This window comes from Ursus arctos, unplaced genomic scaffold (assembly GCF_023065955.2).
Source record: "Ursus arctos isolate Adak ecotype North America unplaced genomic scaffold, UrsArc2.0 scaffold_3, whole genome shotgun sequence".
Lineage (NCBI taxonomy): Eukaryota > Metazoa > Chordata > Mammalia > Carnivora > Ursidae > Ursus > Ursus arctos.
The window spans coordinates 101,243,726-101,259,577 of NW_026622985.1; the positions used below are offsets into that span (position 1 = coordinate 101,243,726).

A 15,852-nucleotide genomic window follows, 5' to 3' on the forward strand; every position below is an offset into this window, starting at 1 on the left:
GAAATAGGGAGTTTTCATTTTTCAAAATATGCATTTGTTGGGGGTGACAGCTATTTACAAAAACCCCATTTCTTTCCAGCAAACAATTCTGCATAAAAAGTAAAAACCCCACCTCCTTTTGAAATGTGGTTTTTTGCCCAAAGCAATTTAGAGAGCACCACTTTGAAAAATCGTGTGTTCGGACTAGCGCCCACTTAGTTGCTTTCAAACGGAGAAATCTGTGATTAAAGTAAAGACCTGAACAGGGCTTCAGGAGGTAAACAAGGCAGCCCGCTGTGGATGGTCTCGGGGGTCCGCGTGGCCCGCTCCAGCCCAGGCAGGGCAGGGTGTGGACGAGGCCCGCGCTCTCCCAGCCCCCTCAGTGGCGGCCACGCGGCTGCCAGTGGGGAGGCAGTGGGTAGCGTAATGATCACAGAGCGGCGAGCGTGTCGTCTGTTTAACAATAATTCAAAGACAATTAGAATTATTTCATTCCGTGCACATTCTGTTGAACAGAAAATAATTCTGGGCAGAAGCACTTTGTATGTGTAGCAGATATAAGGCAACAGAAGGCCTTCTCAGCGTTTTGTGCAATCTTTAACCGAAAAAGAGTAAAGCAAATATTTAACTAAATGAACAGAAGCTTTAGATTTAAGATTTCCAAGGCAGGAAAAGTGTAATCAGAGGCAATCAAGTACGTTTCTACCAACAGCACGTTTCCACCAGGAACTCCGGCCCACGAGCCCAGCACGGTGCACGTGGGTGTGTGTCTCCCTCTACCGCGCAGCCTCCTGTGATCCACGCGGCCTCTCCCGCATCCCTCGCTACTCTCCCGTTCTTTGTAGAACGCTCCTTACTTGTACGTACGTTATGCTCGCAAACACAAGCTCCGGGACGGCGGAGGGAGTTAGCTCCTGTGTCTGGGCCTCGATCAGTGTCTGTGAGATGGGGGTAGGGGTGGAGGGGAGGCTGTGTGCGTGACCTGCGCGTGCCTGCCAGCTCTGGGATTCCATGTGCATGTGGACTTCTCTGTGTGTGCCCGTGGGAGCGTGTTGGCGGTAACCCTGAGGCTATCAGTCAAAGCCCATGCAGCTCACGCCATGCCCTCAGGTGGCCTTCTCCCTTGTGGACTGGGTAGGACAGAAGGACCCCAACAATCAAACAGGACTTACTCCCAGGGACTGCATAGCAGCGAGGGCCACGGGCTGCGGGTCCCAAGTATAACTAACACCAGCACTTTCCTTTCGCTATGGTTTCCCCCCACCCCCGGAAAAAGGAAAACTGTGTTGAATCCACATCCGTGTGGCTGGCAGGGTACGGGGAAGGTGTGTTCCTACAGCTCTCTACTTGCGCAGGCTTCACAAAACAAAGCAAGCCGTGCGCCGTGGGCTGTGCCATGACAGTTATTAGACGGCTGGGCGTGGTTTTCAGAACTCTAATCTGCATTAGAAACTCAGCAATAATTTCCCTGCACTACAAACAAAACAGATTTTTAAACTCAAGCAGTCAGTGTGTCAAGACCAGGGACCCACGTCCTGAAGCCTTGAAGAGCTCGGAGGAGAAGCCGGCGGGCTGCCCGCGGCTGCGTCCCGCGGGGAGAGCCAGCTCCGTCCAGCCTGATGGCCTGGTCTTGACCATGACCCGGGAGGGGTGTGGGGCCAGGCCTCTCACTCTGAAATCGCAGAGAGTAAACATGAATGTTTTCCTTCTCTCTTCCTATCTGTCTGCCCCTGCATCTGTGTTTTCTAACATTGAGAGCAAATTTCACAGAATGTTTTCTTAAAAACAAGTGAATATCAAGCCAGAGTTTTTAAGTCAATTTTCTAGACGCCCAGTCTTCGTATGGGAATTTACTGAGAAATGGTAGCTTCCATAATTGACATGAGAGAGGCTGACGTATGAGCTCAAGTTATTTTCCTATTTTCTTCTTCTAACTTGAGATTTAAATAAATTATAGAAAATAATATACACACATAGAGGCTTGCTTGTAAATATTTTCTGAGAACCAGAGTGTTGGCTCCCGTATTTGGCCAATTTCTCGTGATATTCAGGACATCTGACCGGTCACCCTTTCCTGAGGCGTCCGCGTGCACCGCTCACGGTAGTTAAATGCATCCTGAATTAAAACGTTAAACAATTTTTTCTGCCTCAGTAGACAGTGGAATGAAGAGTAAGTTTATTTTCAAGTGTTGGGAATTTCAGACCCGCCCCTGGTAAAGACGCATGTGCTGTTTCGAGCACACGGGCGTGTTAACGACACGCCCCTGTCTGTGTCCTCCGAACGGCGGGCGGCACTCCTGGGCGGAGTCCACGGGCTGCCCTCGCACGCGCCGGGCGGGAGCGCAGAACTCCCATTTACTTTCCTGACCTCTGCTCTCCAAGCAAGGACTGCACATTATTTACTGCCGGATGACTTCCGGGAATTTAATGAGGCCTACGTGCAAATATGACAGATGTAATTACCATAGTTTCACTCCGCACAGCCAGGGTCTTCTTGGGCTGTAATTGTTAGCTTTTCGTTCAAGTGCTGCTAGGAAGCTCATTATCACAGTACCTTCAGTCATTTCAGAAAGAAGAGGTACCACGGTTCATCCTCACAACCCAAATGAGAAAACGAGAATGGTGGCGTGAAATGAGGGGAAACACAAAAGGTGCCTTAAATCCCTCTCTCTCCTGGTATCGCCTCCTGACGCGAGCCCCGGCCCAGTGGGTCTGGGGTGGAGGGTGCCGTCCCGCATTTCCCGTAACGGACACGAGGCCAGAATGGCGGGAGGGGTGGGAGCAGCTCGGGAGCCCCTCAGCCGCGGCCCCCGTGGGAGCGCCAGCGCTGCCGGACGGTCTCTGAGGAGGACGCGGCTCCTGCACGGACACCAGCTTCAGCCAGAGATCACCAGACAGTGGGAAGTTGGAACCCGTAAAATGGGGGGGGGGGGAGTTGGCATGCCCCAACTCTGAACACTCACCTTTTAGGCTTGAAAATAACTGCTCTGCGTCTCTTCCCGGCCCTGTGACATGGTTCATCCCGGGACAAGGAGCCCAACAGGAGGACATGGCTCGCCAGGCCGCTCTGAGCTGCCGGCACCGTGGCCCGCCACGGGGGACCACGTCCAGGCCCTTACCGCTCCCCCCTCACCAGAAACCATGCCCTACCCACAGAAGGAGAGTCTGCACCCCCATGAGGCTCTGGCTTGATTCTGAGTCAGAATTGACGGAAACTACTGAGCCCAGCAGGGCATTTATTGAGAAAGACCGAGCGGCTCCAGATGAGAACCCTGAGAACACAGATGGGGCCAGTCCTTGAGGCCTGCCTGTGCTGGCGCTGACGGAGCCAGTCCTCAACAGTACCTGCCGGAGCCAAGGTCTGGGCTCAGGGGGTGTAGACGGAGCAGCAGCCAGCTCTCAGCCGCTTTCTCGTGGTGAGGGTGCTACCCTTTGCTCTCGCTGTGCCCCGAGGGCCAGGGGACGGGCTCTGCCCTGCGGCACACCGGACTCCTAAGAATAAGCCTGAATTGGGGCGCCTGGGTGGCATAGCAGTTAAGCGTCTGCCTTCGGCTCAGGGCGTGATCCCGGCGTTCTGGGATTGAGCCCCACATCAGGCTCCTCCGCTATGAGCCTGCTTCTTCCTCCCACTCCCCCTGCTTGTGTTCCCTCTCTCGCTGGCTGTCTCTATCTCTGTCAAATAAATAAATAAAATCTTTAAAAAAAAAAAAAAAGAATAAGCCTGAATTGCCAGGCACCCCGACACAAACGGGACCAGCAGCTGCTGCTTGAAACTAGAGGGTGAACGTTCTCAAGGAAGCCTGCCGCCGCAGGAACGCAGGAACGCAAGGGCTCGTTAGGACGCCACAGGGCGTGTCCCGAATCCACAGACGACCCACTGCCCCCCTTGGCTACCCACGTATCACCAGCGAGCTCCCCGAGCTGGAATCCTACATGCACTATTCCGCCGAATGCAAATCTGAGATTTTAGTGAGATGTGCTGATGCTTCCCTGATGACCAACATTGACGCACACAGCTCACCAGGGGGTGGGGGTGGAGGCCACAACCAACCTCCCGCTAAGTCCCCACCGGCTCCCAAACTCTCCGCCACCAACCGCGCTGCCTGAAACACCCATTCCGTGGACACTCATTTCACTTTCTTCTTAGGATCGTTCCAACTTCAGTTTGAAAAGCCAGGCTGAGCACTGCCTGGTCTGACCTCTAACTCGTCACCCTGCGTCTGCTCCGACTTCCCTCCCGCCGCGCTCCCACGGGGTTCATGCCAGCGTGGGCTACGGGGGATTCTCTGGAAGCCGAGTGCTGCGGGTTATGCCCCCTCCCTGGGGGCTTCTGTCCTCAGAAAGCCCGACCCCAGGGGCACAGCCCCACGCATGGCTCACATGCTTGTCTTGGGGGGACAGTCCGCCCTGGAAACACCCCCGGGGACCAGCCCGCACACACATCAGCCTCGGTGCCTTCCATCTCTTCAACAAAGGGAGGGCTGGGGTCTAACTGTTTCCATTTCCCCTGAATAAATAGGGAACGAGTGAGGCTAGAAAAGAGGAACGCCACCAACCACAGGGTGTCCTAAAAGCCACGGGTTCCAGTCAGTAAACCAGCAGCCGTGCTTGCTGGGACCCTCCAGCTGGCAGATCAGGACTGCTCCACCCGGTGAGGACCCAGCCCGGGCCAGCTGGCTGAGATGAGTCAACTGGTTAAGACTAACGACCTGGCTGAGACTAGTTGCCTGGCTGAGACTGGTCACAGGGCTAATAATACTAATTACCTGGCTCACTAGTCATTTGGTTGAGACCAGTCTCCTGGCTGAGACTAATTACCTAGTTGGCTAGTCGCCCGGCTGAGACCACGCGGGCTCGTGACCCAAGGGCAGATGGGGGCCCCGCCAGGATGTACTCACGATGGGGCTGGCGTTGATGTAGTCCGAGTTGCTATGGCTGTTCTCGGATTTCAGCAGGACCCTGGAGTGATCGTCTGCAAGCAAAGGCATGAAGTTAGATCCCACAGGCCTGTGTCCACAGGGGCTACACAAGGGACAGGAGGTGCCAAATGCCCTTCGAGGGCTGCCCGCTGCCCACTGTCCCTCCTTGGGGCTCTGTTGAGGCCACTTCTATCACTTCTCCCTCTGCCCTCCATTCACGCTCCTTCAGCATCAGGGTGGAGAAGCAGGGAGCAGATGACCCTAGTTACACCTGGAAGAATTGAGATATTCTCGGGTTTTTCTTAGAGTCCAAATACCAGGGTCAGGTGTTCGTCTGCAGGAATTTCTTTGGGGTTTCCCTTCAGCCAGCGGACACACGTGGCAGCATACAGCAGATACGTATCTACATGAACATTCAGATATCAGGCAACTATTCTCTACATGCAATTTTGTGGTCTGGAAATGGTTCAGTTCTGGAGATTACAGGGCTTTTCTTTTAAAGCGAGAACAGGAGAAAAAGAAAATGTGGCCGAAGAAGGAAGAGGGATGGTGCAAGGGGAGGCCTCAAACGTGCACCAGGATTTGATGGACATGGCAACCAGATGCATCCGTGGGGATTAGCGCCATGGGATTGTCAACGCTTGGTGTGTTTGATTCATGAATTATTCTTAATTCTGGTTCTGGAATAACCACCGTCCTGTGTACAGTGCCATCCCTCTTTGCCTGTTTTTGGGAATTCTCCAGGCTGTGCCCTCGGAGGGACATGGAGGAGGGAGCGCGGGGAGCAGGGCGGTGCCGGTTCCGACTAGTAACAGGCTCAGGGGAGGGATGCCCAAGACAGTCCCTCCCTCCTCCCACCTTCCCTGTCCTCTGCGAGGCGCAGCTGAGAACTAAAAGCCACCAAACGTGGCAGCGTGCTCAACCCTGTTATCTTTGCTCCAGTCGACGCCACTGGGTGCCACACAAGAACTATTTCTTTTCTTCTGAGAAACTACAGACAAGCTGGCTGGCGCCTTGGACACCAGGGACGTGGGGGGGGGTGGGCTGTGAGTGTTTCACCCCAGCCCCGTATCCCAGCAGAGTGTCCAATTCCAGGCTCCCAACCTTGAAAGCAGCTCCGGCAGTGGGGGCAGGAAAGCCTGGGGACCGTGCCGTGGTTCGTGCTTCTTTCATGTCTCCAAGAGATTTTCCTTAATTTTTTTTTGACAACAACTCCGGGGTTTGGGAAACTTGGTGAGTCTACTGGACTGGACATCATCCCATCGGTCTTACTGAGATATCGACGCTAGCTTTTGTCCAGTAGAGCTCAGACAGATGAGAAACACGGAGAGATGAGGCAGAGTGCACACACTGCGTGGCGTGCTTACATACGCATATGCCCTCGCACCCAACGGGAGTGGAGACGCTCGGGAAGCACTGGCCATGGCAGCTGCTGAGGTGCTCCCGACGGCGTGAATAAGGACGCAGAAACCCCATGTGCTCAGTGGTCACGGTTCCTGCACAGATTCATTCTTGAGACCGTGAAAATTGGCAGTGGCAGGAAATTGAAATAAAATTTACCAGAAAAATTGGTCAACTCGGACATCCTAACACGCTGCAAACGCTCCCATACCAGGAGAAACTCAGGGCACCTGACTCCGTGTGACTCCCACCTCCCTCGCTGCTGTGACCTGTAGCTTGGGAACTTCTGCTCAGCCCTGCACGTAGGCACGCCAGTCACTGAAGGAATTTTGCTGACAGCTGAGACTCAGGCAAACCGCCCCTACTCGAAACCCACGCTCCCCCAAGGAGATACAAAAGTATGTACGGAAGTTGCTATGTCCAAGATTTATACGACCATCGTGGCTGGACTCCTGTCGACACAGATCAAGCAGCCAAGGATGGAGAAGTTTCACCGTCCTTCCCAGACCCTTTGTGGCTCCTGGATGTCTACAGTCATCAGTCACCTTTGGAACGCCAGCTCCCCCCCCTTCTCTCTCTCTTTTTAATTTAAATGCACTTAGCTAACATATAGTACATCATTCGTTTCAGAGGTAGAGCTCAGTGATTCATCAGTTGTGTATAACACCCAGTGCTCATCACATCACGTGCCCGCAGCCTTCATGCCCATCACCCAGCCTCCCCATCCCCCACCCCTCCCTTCTGCAACCCTGAGTTTGTTTCCCGGAGTCAAGAGTCTCTCATGGTTTGTCTCCCTCTCTGATGACTTCCCATTCAGTTTTCCCTCCCTCCCCCTATGGTCCTCTGTGCTGTTTCTTACATTCCACAAATGAGTGAAACCATATGATAATTGTCTTTCTCTGCTTGACTTATTTCACTTAGCATTATCTCCTCCAGTGCCGTCCATGTTGCAGCAAATGTTGAGAAGTCGTTCTTTCTGATGGCTGAGTAATATTCCATTGTATATATGGACCACAACTTCTTAATCCAGTCATCTGTTGAAGGACATCTCGGCTCCTTCCACGATTTAGCTATTGTGGACAATGCTGCTATGAACATTGGGGTGCATATGGCCCTTCTCTTCACTACGTCTGTATCTTTGGGGTAAACACCCAGTAGTGCAATGGCTGGGTCATAGGGTAGCTCAATTTTTAACGTCTTGAGGAACCTCCACGCTGTTTTCCAGAGTGGCTGTACCAACTTGCATTCCCTTTTCTTCACATAAAAGAAGGCCGCATTTGTGTGAGGCCAGTTGGTTCTTTAGGATGACAGGCTGCCATCTTGGTCTATTGGCTTTCTGGATAAAGTCACTTTCCTTATCCCAACACCGTGCCTCTTGACTTGCTGGCCTGTTGTGCAGTGAGTGGAATGAGCTTGGACCCGGTTACCCTACCCCTAAATGAAGTTCGAGAAGCCCAGTGCCACAGCGGGGTGCCTCATGAACACATCAAGCTGGAGACCCCCGTGCTGTGTGCCCAGAAGCAGATGCCTCTTCTGAAGGATGCACCAGGTCTGCTTGTTGCAGCTTACATAGAATTCTGGAATAAAAAAGCAGAGCTTCTGGCAGCTTCTAGAGGGTTCCAGAGGGCCTCCCAGGGGCCCTGCCCCATTAGAAATATGTTCAACACAGCCAACTTCAGGCACTGTTGATAGCGGCAATGGGGACCCCTCCTGACTGTCAGAGACACTTTCACAAAGAGCAGGGTCCCTGGTGAAGGGATGGGACGAGTATAGGGAAGAAGAACCACAGCCCCCAGACTCTGGCCTCTGAGGGCACGCTGTGAAGGTGCCACACGTCACCTGGACGGGCAGGCACAGGCTTGGGGGCTGCTGGGCGCCCTTCACCCTTGTCCAAGAGGACAGCACTGCCCTGTGCATAACCAGTCCAGTGACCAAGCACCAGCTGGATTTTCTAGTCAGAAAATTAAGAAAACCCTTCACAAATAGGGGAGTCTCGATGAAATAAAAACGCAATCTGGCACTTTTGCTCGGCACTCAGAGCTCTGCACTCTGACGGCCGAGGGGACAAGCTGTTTGGAGCGCCCAAGCCCGGCGGTGAGGACAGTCTGCACTCAGTCGTGCTGCCCCCGAAGCCCTGTTTCGGCCGTGCTCACCTCCTGCAGGACGCCCTCCTAAAACTGCTGTCAAGTCTGGGACTAGGGCTCCGAACGCTTTCGACTCGGCCTCCTTCTCAGCACGTGACGTGATTTGCAGCAGCACACTGGTTTCAAATTCACAGCGAACGAGTCGTGTTTTTAATATTGGGCCATCTGGGGCGCCTGGGCAGTTCCATCGGTGACGCGTCTGCCTTTGGCTCAGGTCACGATCTCAGGGTCCTGGGATGGAGCCCCGCGTTGGGCTCCTCACTCAGCGGGGAGCCTGCTTCTCCCTCTCCCTCTGCCCCTTCCCCATTTGTGTGCTTTGTCTCTCTCAAATAAATCAGTAATAATAAAATCCTAAAAAAATATATAGGGTCATCTGAACCTCCATCTGAAACATCTAGAGCCACCCCAGAAGGGTCGGAGCACAGTGAGGGGCATTGACGTTGCAGGGACGGCCCAGCGGGTATTTTGAGTCGTTGGGCAAACCTCCACAATCTTGTGGTTCACTTTTCCTGTTCATCTTTTTAAAACAGCTGATATGGGAGCCACTGAGCTGCCCTCAAGTTGAGCCTGGCTGCCTTTATTCCTTGTGCGGCCTGGCGGGGTGACAGATTCACTCGAGGTCACTTGAGCCAGAGGGCGTTGAGGCGAGGGTGGGGCTCGTGAGCAAGCCCTCCTCCCTCGCCTGTGCTCCCCTGGCTGAGCATGGCCAGTGCGAACTCGCACGCAGTCCCAACCACGGAGCAAGGATTTGTAGCCCCCTGGGTTGCTTACACTTCAGCTGAGAAGGGCCTATGTTCTTTAGGGTCTTCGAGACCTCACTCGGGAGCCAGGAAGTGGATGCTCCGTGTCTTCCTGTCTGTGTTTGGCCCTAAGATGGAGTTGTGTTCTCTCATGAGATCTACAACAGTGAGTTTCATCAGGGAGGGGAGGAGAAAAACACCCACCAAGAAGAAACTTGTTGAATTACGCTGTGTGGGGCACGCTCCTTTTCTCAACTCCTTGTCCAGGCTTCTCCAGCGTTCTCTCTGCTCCAAGAGTAGCTTCACACATATTACCTCTCTTCTTCTGGGAACACGATGCCGTAGATAGAATGGGTCTGTGTCCCCATTTTAGACTGAAATGATTTTCATAGATGCCAACAGAAGAAACACGTTCCGGAATTTCTTCTTGATTATTACGGGACAAAGAGCACGTGGAGACGGCCCAGGGTACTTCTGGGGGCTGTGGCCGCACCATGAGTGGGCACATCCCACACGTGCTGTCGTTTAGCACACGTCCACAGGAACTGTTTGAGGACGGTGCGTGGGGGTCCCCTGTCCCCGACCGTCTTATAACACGAAGGGCAGAGTGTCCCCGAGGCACCCTGCGTACGTCATTCGTGCCAAGTGATAAATGTGGGGCAATGATCTTTGCAGCACGAGCAGATGACTTCCTGGGGGCTGAATGCCTTCGGATCAGGTGCGTGGGGGGGTCCCCGGTTGACACTGGCCCTGCACGAAGGAATGCTTCCCCCGAGCGCTCTGCCAGCGTCCTCATGGGGCTTTCAGCGGTCGCTGCTTTCTCTCGTGCTGGCTGGATGCCGTTTCCTTTACTTTGGTGGCGTGGCTGGTGGAAATGAGGACCGCGACTGGTGACCCACCGGCATCTGTGCTGCAGAGTCGGGGCTCTGCGTCTTTAATGGAGACCCGTCCCCTGGAGAAGCCCAGCGGCGTCGGTGGCCACAGTTTCTTCTCCGATTTCACAGGTCCGTGGATGGTTTAGTGTAGCCCATCTCTCAGCTCTCTGCGGCCATCGGGCTCCCAGCTGCTAAAGCTGGTCTAAGGATCCCAGCCAATCACACGCGGGAATGTCTTTACTGACTTGGACTCGGCAGCGTTGAGCAAAGCTGTAAATTTCCGTGTATTTGTTTTAAGACTGAGTAGCTACACAGGCAGCGTGCTTCTTTGCAGATCCGGGAAGCTGAAGACCACAGGGAGATTAGGAAACATACTTGCTCTGAAGCGTAAGTCCTCTCTAGAAAGGCCAGCTCAAGTTCCCGTGGCCTTCCCTTCCTCGGTAAGTAGGGGGGCACCCTGCTCTGAGGTAAGCGTGCTGGAAATTCTTAGCTCAAACTCTAAAGATCATCAAACCTCCCAGAAGAAAAAGCAACAGGGTTCCGCTCAGCGCCTTGTTGGATCAGGACATGGTGCTGTGTTTGGGCGGTCTGGCTGGTGAGGTCCCAGGCTGACAGCACCCTCCTGCGTCCAGAGCTGCTGAGAGCATGTGACCCATTCTGTCACCTACCCGTCACCCAGCACAGAGGCTCATGTCAGCCTCTAGCCCAGATGCAGCAGAAGGAGGTCTCGGAGTGCCACGATGGCCTGGTCTCCTATCTCATGGCTTCAATATTTTCACCCACATCTCTGCAGATCTCTTAAAAAGAAATCCCCAAATAAGATTGCCAGCTAGTTCTGCAGGTGAACGACAGTGCAGAGGATGACGAGGCCCGGACCACAGCGGGACACCCACGCTGGAGGCAGCTCCTTCCGTGCGGGCCTCACCCACCACAGTGCAGCTCTGGGGAAAAGGCACACCTGTGCACGGAGCACAGCACAAGCAGGAACCGACTCCAGTGGTTTCCGGTGTCTGTGGCCTGGCACCGCCCACCCAGCCCCCGTGGGTCAAGCGTTGACCTGTGTAACACTTGTCTGCAGGACAAAGATACGTTGGAATCCCTACTTCCAGGACCTCACATGTGACCCCACATGGAAGCGTCTGGTGTCTACGGGCAGAGGGACTTTGGACACAGAGGCAGACGTGGAAGGAAGACGATGTGTGTGCATGCCAAGCAGAGAGCCTGGACAGGTGCTCCCTCACAGCCTCCGACATCCCGCCTCCAGGACCGAGAATTAATTCCTGTTGTTTCTGCTGCAGCCTGTGGTCTCGCGGTGCCCCGGCCCCCACCCCTGGAGTCGGGTCTCCATCCCGCTCCAGCTTCCTCATGACGGGCTGGCCTTCCCCTCACCAGGCTCGTCCTGCTTCCTCTGACCCGGTTTCCCCGTCTCTTCAACCAAGAGACTAACCCGGGCAATCAAGAAGGGTCCTACCAGTGGTAAAGAATCAGGATTCTCTGAGAGCACTCAGCAAACAGACATGGGGTCGTGTCCATGAGCTCGGGCCCCAGGGAAGGAGCGGGCGCTGGCAGTGCTGGGAACAGCGGGCGGCTGGTGGCAGCGGGTGGAAGGGGTGCTCTTCTCACGTTGGTGTTGGGGCCGCGCATGCAGAGCACACACGCAGGGCACCTCATCCGAGGTGGAGGGCAAAGCCGAGGGAGGCGGTGTGGCCGGCGTCTTGGGGGAACGGTGCCACAAGCACAGCAGTGATGAGAGCACAGCCACGCAAGCACAGCCATGTCGTCTGTGTAATTCTGCAGAGACCAGCAACTAACGCACTAGGATTTCACATCTCCTCATGCGAGGAACCACGACACACACGTGGCTGAGACAAGGAAACGCACGAGACGCGGGTGGCAGTGTGGCTCCCGCAGCCTCCAGGCGGTGGGCAGTCACACACATTTAAACAAAGTAGAAGACACAGAGCTGTGTTTTGTTGAGAACACTGGCTGCCTCTAGAAAACAATCCCACCTGCATCTGTGTCAACCGGGGGTACTAGAGCCCGTTTGGGGGGGTGGACGGTAGGCACAAGCTGTCGTCTTTGAGGGATAGTCCTGATGTCTGAAGGGGACCCAGGTGCACAGAGTGAACTCTGACCCTCTGAGACGTCATTATCCCCAGGCCTTGCCAACTAGGATGCTTCTGGAAAAGTAAAGGAAGAAAGCTCGGCAGGAAACGTGCTGATTAACATAACGGGGGGGGGGGGGAGGAATGCCCAAATACCCCACAGAACAAGCCCTTTACACAGGAGAAGGGGTGTGGCCCTGGGGACGGAGGGACACAGAACAGACGCGGGAGCAGCTTCTGGCTTCCTCCGTCCCCGCGACAGGGCCTGAGCAGCCAGCACCCCACACCAGCGGGAGCACAGTGGCTGTGGCGGGCCCAGCACTGCCAGGGACGGTGAGCTGCTGTAAAGCAGGCGGACATTGGGGCAGGACCACGAGACCCATGGACCCGGGTGTCTGGGTGGACGAAGGAGACATGGAAGCCGCCCGCTAGGGAGATGGGGTTCCTTCCACATCCCAAAGGACTGGCCCAGAAGCTCCCTGTGGGCCCGCGCTCAGCCAATACCACAGCAGATGACCTCTTCCTCAGGCACAAAGGTATCCCCCAAATCAGTGGTGCCCGGGACCCTGGAGAAGCCCATCAGTGTGGGACCAGGCCATCGTCTGGGCCAACAGACAGTTGTGCAGATGATGTGGTCATCTCTTCATCTCCATCATGAGACCCGCACAGAAATATGGTTCCACGGTCCCCTTGTGAGAGCTGTGGCCGCCGTGGCTGAGTGAGACGAGCACGGTGGGTGGAGGCATGGACGGGGTGGGTCCCCTGTGGCTGCCGTAAGGAGTGCCACACCCAATGGCTGCAGACACCCCGTACTCGCTAATTACGGGTCTGCAGCTGGGAAGTCTGAGATGAGTCTTCATCAAGGTGCGGACAGGCTGGTTCCGAGGGTCCAGAGAGAACGCACCTCCTTGCCTTCTCCCACTGAGATGCGCCCACATTCCTGGCTCGCAGCCCCTCCCCTCGGCCTCCCTCCTCCACACACCCCTACTCCAACAGTTCTGCAGAACCGCCTTAAGTCAGTGTCCGCTGATCAGCAAACCCTCGTTCCTTCTGCCACGGAAATCCCGCTCCCACGAGGGGACTGGTCACAGACACTGGGGGTTGAGACGTGGGCATCTTGGGGCCGTTGATGGGCTGCCACACTCAGCAAAGTGACAGAGTGTAATCCGTCAGGGACTCAAGGTGTCTCTGGAAAGCAAATGGGCTCTGTGCTCCCAGGTTCCCGCTGACTGTTACGGACCACGTGGCCAGTGGGTGACGCTCTCCTAACCCAGCTCAGAAGGCACCACGCGGACGAGGTCTGCATCCCTGCAGAGACCACGGGACGTCTTCTGGAGGCCTCACTGCTAGAAGTGCAAGCACTCTCTAGGCAAATGGGAATGAAGTGAAGGAGACGAGGTGGGAAGAGGCGGAGGACAGGGGAAGGCAGGAGGGAAGCACAGGGTTAGGAGTGGGAATTTCCTGAGCTCCTGAAAGTCCCCAGTGTTGCTACTCGCCTGCATTGACTTCTAATAAGGAAAACATTGCTGAATTCATGGTAACCTTGAGAGGAACACGGCCAACTTATCTTCAAGTGTTAGGTTGCCAAGAAACAAAACCCTGGATGGACAGTTAATATGTAAGCAGATGAGAGAATTTGTTCCAGAGGCTCTAGAAGGGCCCAGCCCCAGAAAGACGGGAAACCCTCAGCATCGGGGCCCCGAGGGCACAGCTGCAAATAACCCAAGTACGGGAAGGAGAGACAGGCGTCCAGAGAAGCAGCGCGTGCAGGATTTCGGAGGCCACGTGCGGCCATACATCCAAGGATGGGGTCAAGGGGGGGCACAGACCTCACAGGAAAAGCGTCAGGAAGGCTGACACCCTCAGTGGGTTGATGATGGAAAACAGAGAGGGGATAATCGAAGAGTCTTTGTTGCTGCATTTGTTTAAACCTAAAGATCTCAGCAGGCAGGAGACCTCTGTCTGGGGCAGAGGAAGCCACTGTAACCGGCGACTGAGAGAAAATGTATTCGATTAGAGCTCTGCCTGGACCATCTCTCTCCAAAGCAGGAGGCGCAGAGAAGAGACGGGGTTGACAGATGGTGGGTGGACACCACTCACCACCAGCCGGGTGAGCGAGGTCAGCCTCTCATGAGCCCTCCAGGTGAGGCCACAGAAGCACGTTCACGGCTCACGTCCACGGCAGCCACGTGGAGATGTGGAGACTGCCACGGCCACTCTCAATCCCTGGGCCTTGGCCAGACCAAACCAGAACGGGGCAGGGAGGGGACAGCAGGCCTGCAAGCCAGCAGGTGAGCTTCCCACGGCCCTGTTGAGATGGTCAGACTCCCAACTGGACCATTCGCGAAACCAGAATGGGAATGTGGTCAGTAGGAGAGCAGTTTCATTAGGGACGAGTCACATCAGAAAACAAAAGGGTGTTGTTTTCAAAAGACTGCAGAGACGGAACGTCCAACATGCAGTGATGAACCTTGATTTCGTCGCAGTGAACACATCGCCGTCCGGGTGTGCCTGGAACGCTTGGGAACGCCGAAGAAGGACCGGAGTGAGATGCTCGTTTTCTCAGTTGTAACAACAGGGTTGCAGTAACGTAGGGAATGTGACGTCCTTATTTGTGGGAGGCACAAGTATTTACGTAGTTGTCACGATGCCTAAAACTCACCTCGAAATACTTCAGCCAAAACATGAGTGCAGCACACACGCGTCGAGGAAACCGGCCCCGTACTGACCAGCAGCTGTTGAGTCCGGCTGGTGGGCACATAGGCCACCACCCGGCTATCCCTTCCACCTGAGCGTTTTAACACGTTTGCAGTAAAGCGTGTGGAGGAAAACCATGCCACGCTGGTGACGTTCCTTCTTTGCAGGGGCTCCTGGGCTGGCCCACACGGGCATCCCTCCTGGTCGGATTTCGCTGCTGGGCAGTCCTCTGTGGGGCAGGAGGGCGGCCTGGGGCCACCTGCTTCACTTCTTAAGCTCTGGCTCTTCTACTCGAACGGGGAACATAGGACCCGAGGCTCTTGGGTTCACGTCTGCAGCATCTCCCCCCGCGTCTGCACGTAAGTGCTCCGTGAGCACCTCGGCGTTCCCGGGGCCGCACAGCAGGGCTGCAGGCAAAGGCTTCGCTCACCAACAGCCACCGGATGTCCCTTCACAGACCTGTGTCCGCGTGAGGGGGCCCCAGGTAGGGCAGTGCCCCGTACTGGCCCCGTCGGATGTGTTTTTACAGACGACTTGAAGACGCATAAATCACATTTGTCAAACGTGCAGATGGCAGAAGGCGGACGGCGGGGAGGCAGCGTGTCAAACCAGGAACCAGACTCTCCCTGATTGTGAGGAGGACCCGCTGACAGCTGAATGCACAGCACTTCGGTAAGGACGGGCGGGGACGTGGGCATCTGGGGTGACAGAAAAGACAGCCAACCTCGCGGCTTGTGACGTGCCTCCTGCGCGAGGCGTGTGGACAGGTCAGGGCAGAGGCACGCTCCCCGCCCTGGGGCAAGGGAACCGGAGCCTGTCCAGAAGAGGGTGGGCCGGGCCACTGGCCGGGTGTCAGGGTCCCAGACCTCACACCCCCCGAGGTCAGTCTGTACGCAGCACCGGGCGGCGAGCGCTGGAGAGTGGACGCAGCCAGGCCGCATGGGGTCTTATGAGCCTGCCGTCTGGCTCCGAGGGAAGGAGTAAAAGGAATA

At 55.4% G+C, this 15,852-nt stretch overlaps 1 protein-coding gene across 1 annotated transcript in view; it reads right to left on the reverse strand.

Annotated features, from left to right (window-relative positions):
* PTPRN2 (protein tyrosine phosphatase receptor type N2) overlaps positions 1–15,852 on the reverse strand; it is a 742,666-nt gene that overhangs the window by 43,070 nt on the left and 683,744 nt on the right. The window contains exon 16 of the mRNA XM_057304523.1: positions 4,878–4,951. Within this exon, the coding sequence (XP_057160506.1) occupies positions 4,878–4,951 (74 nt within the window). The remainder of the gene's footprint in view (positions 1–4,877; positions 4,952–15,852) is intronic.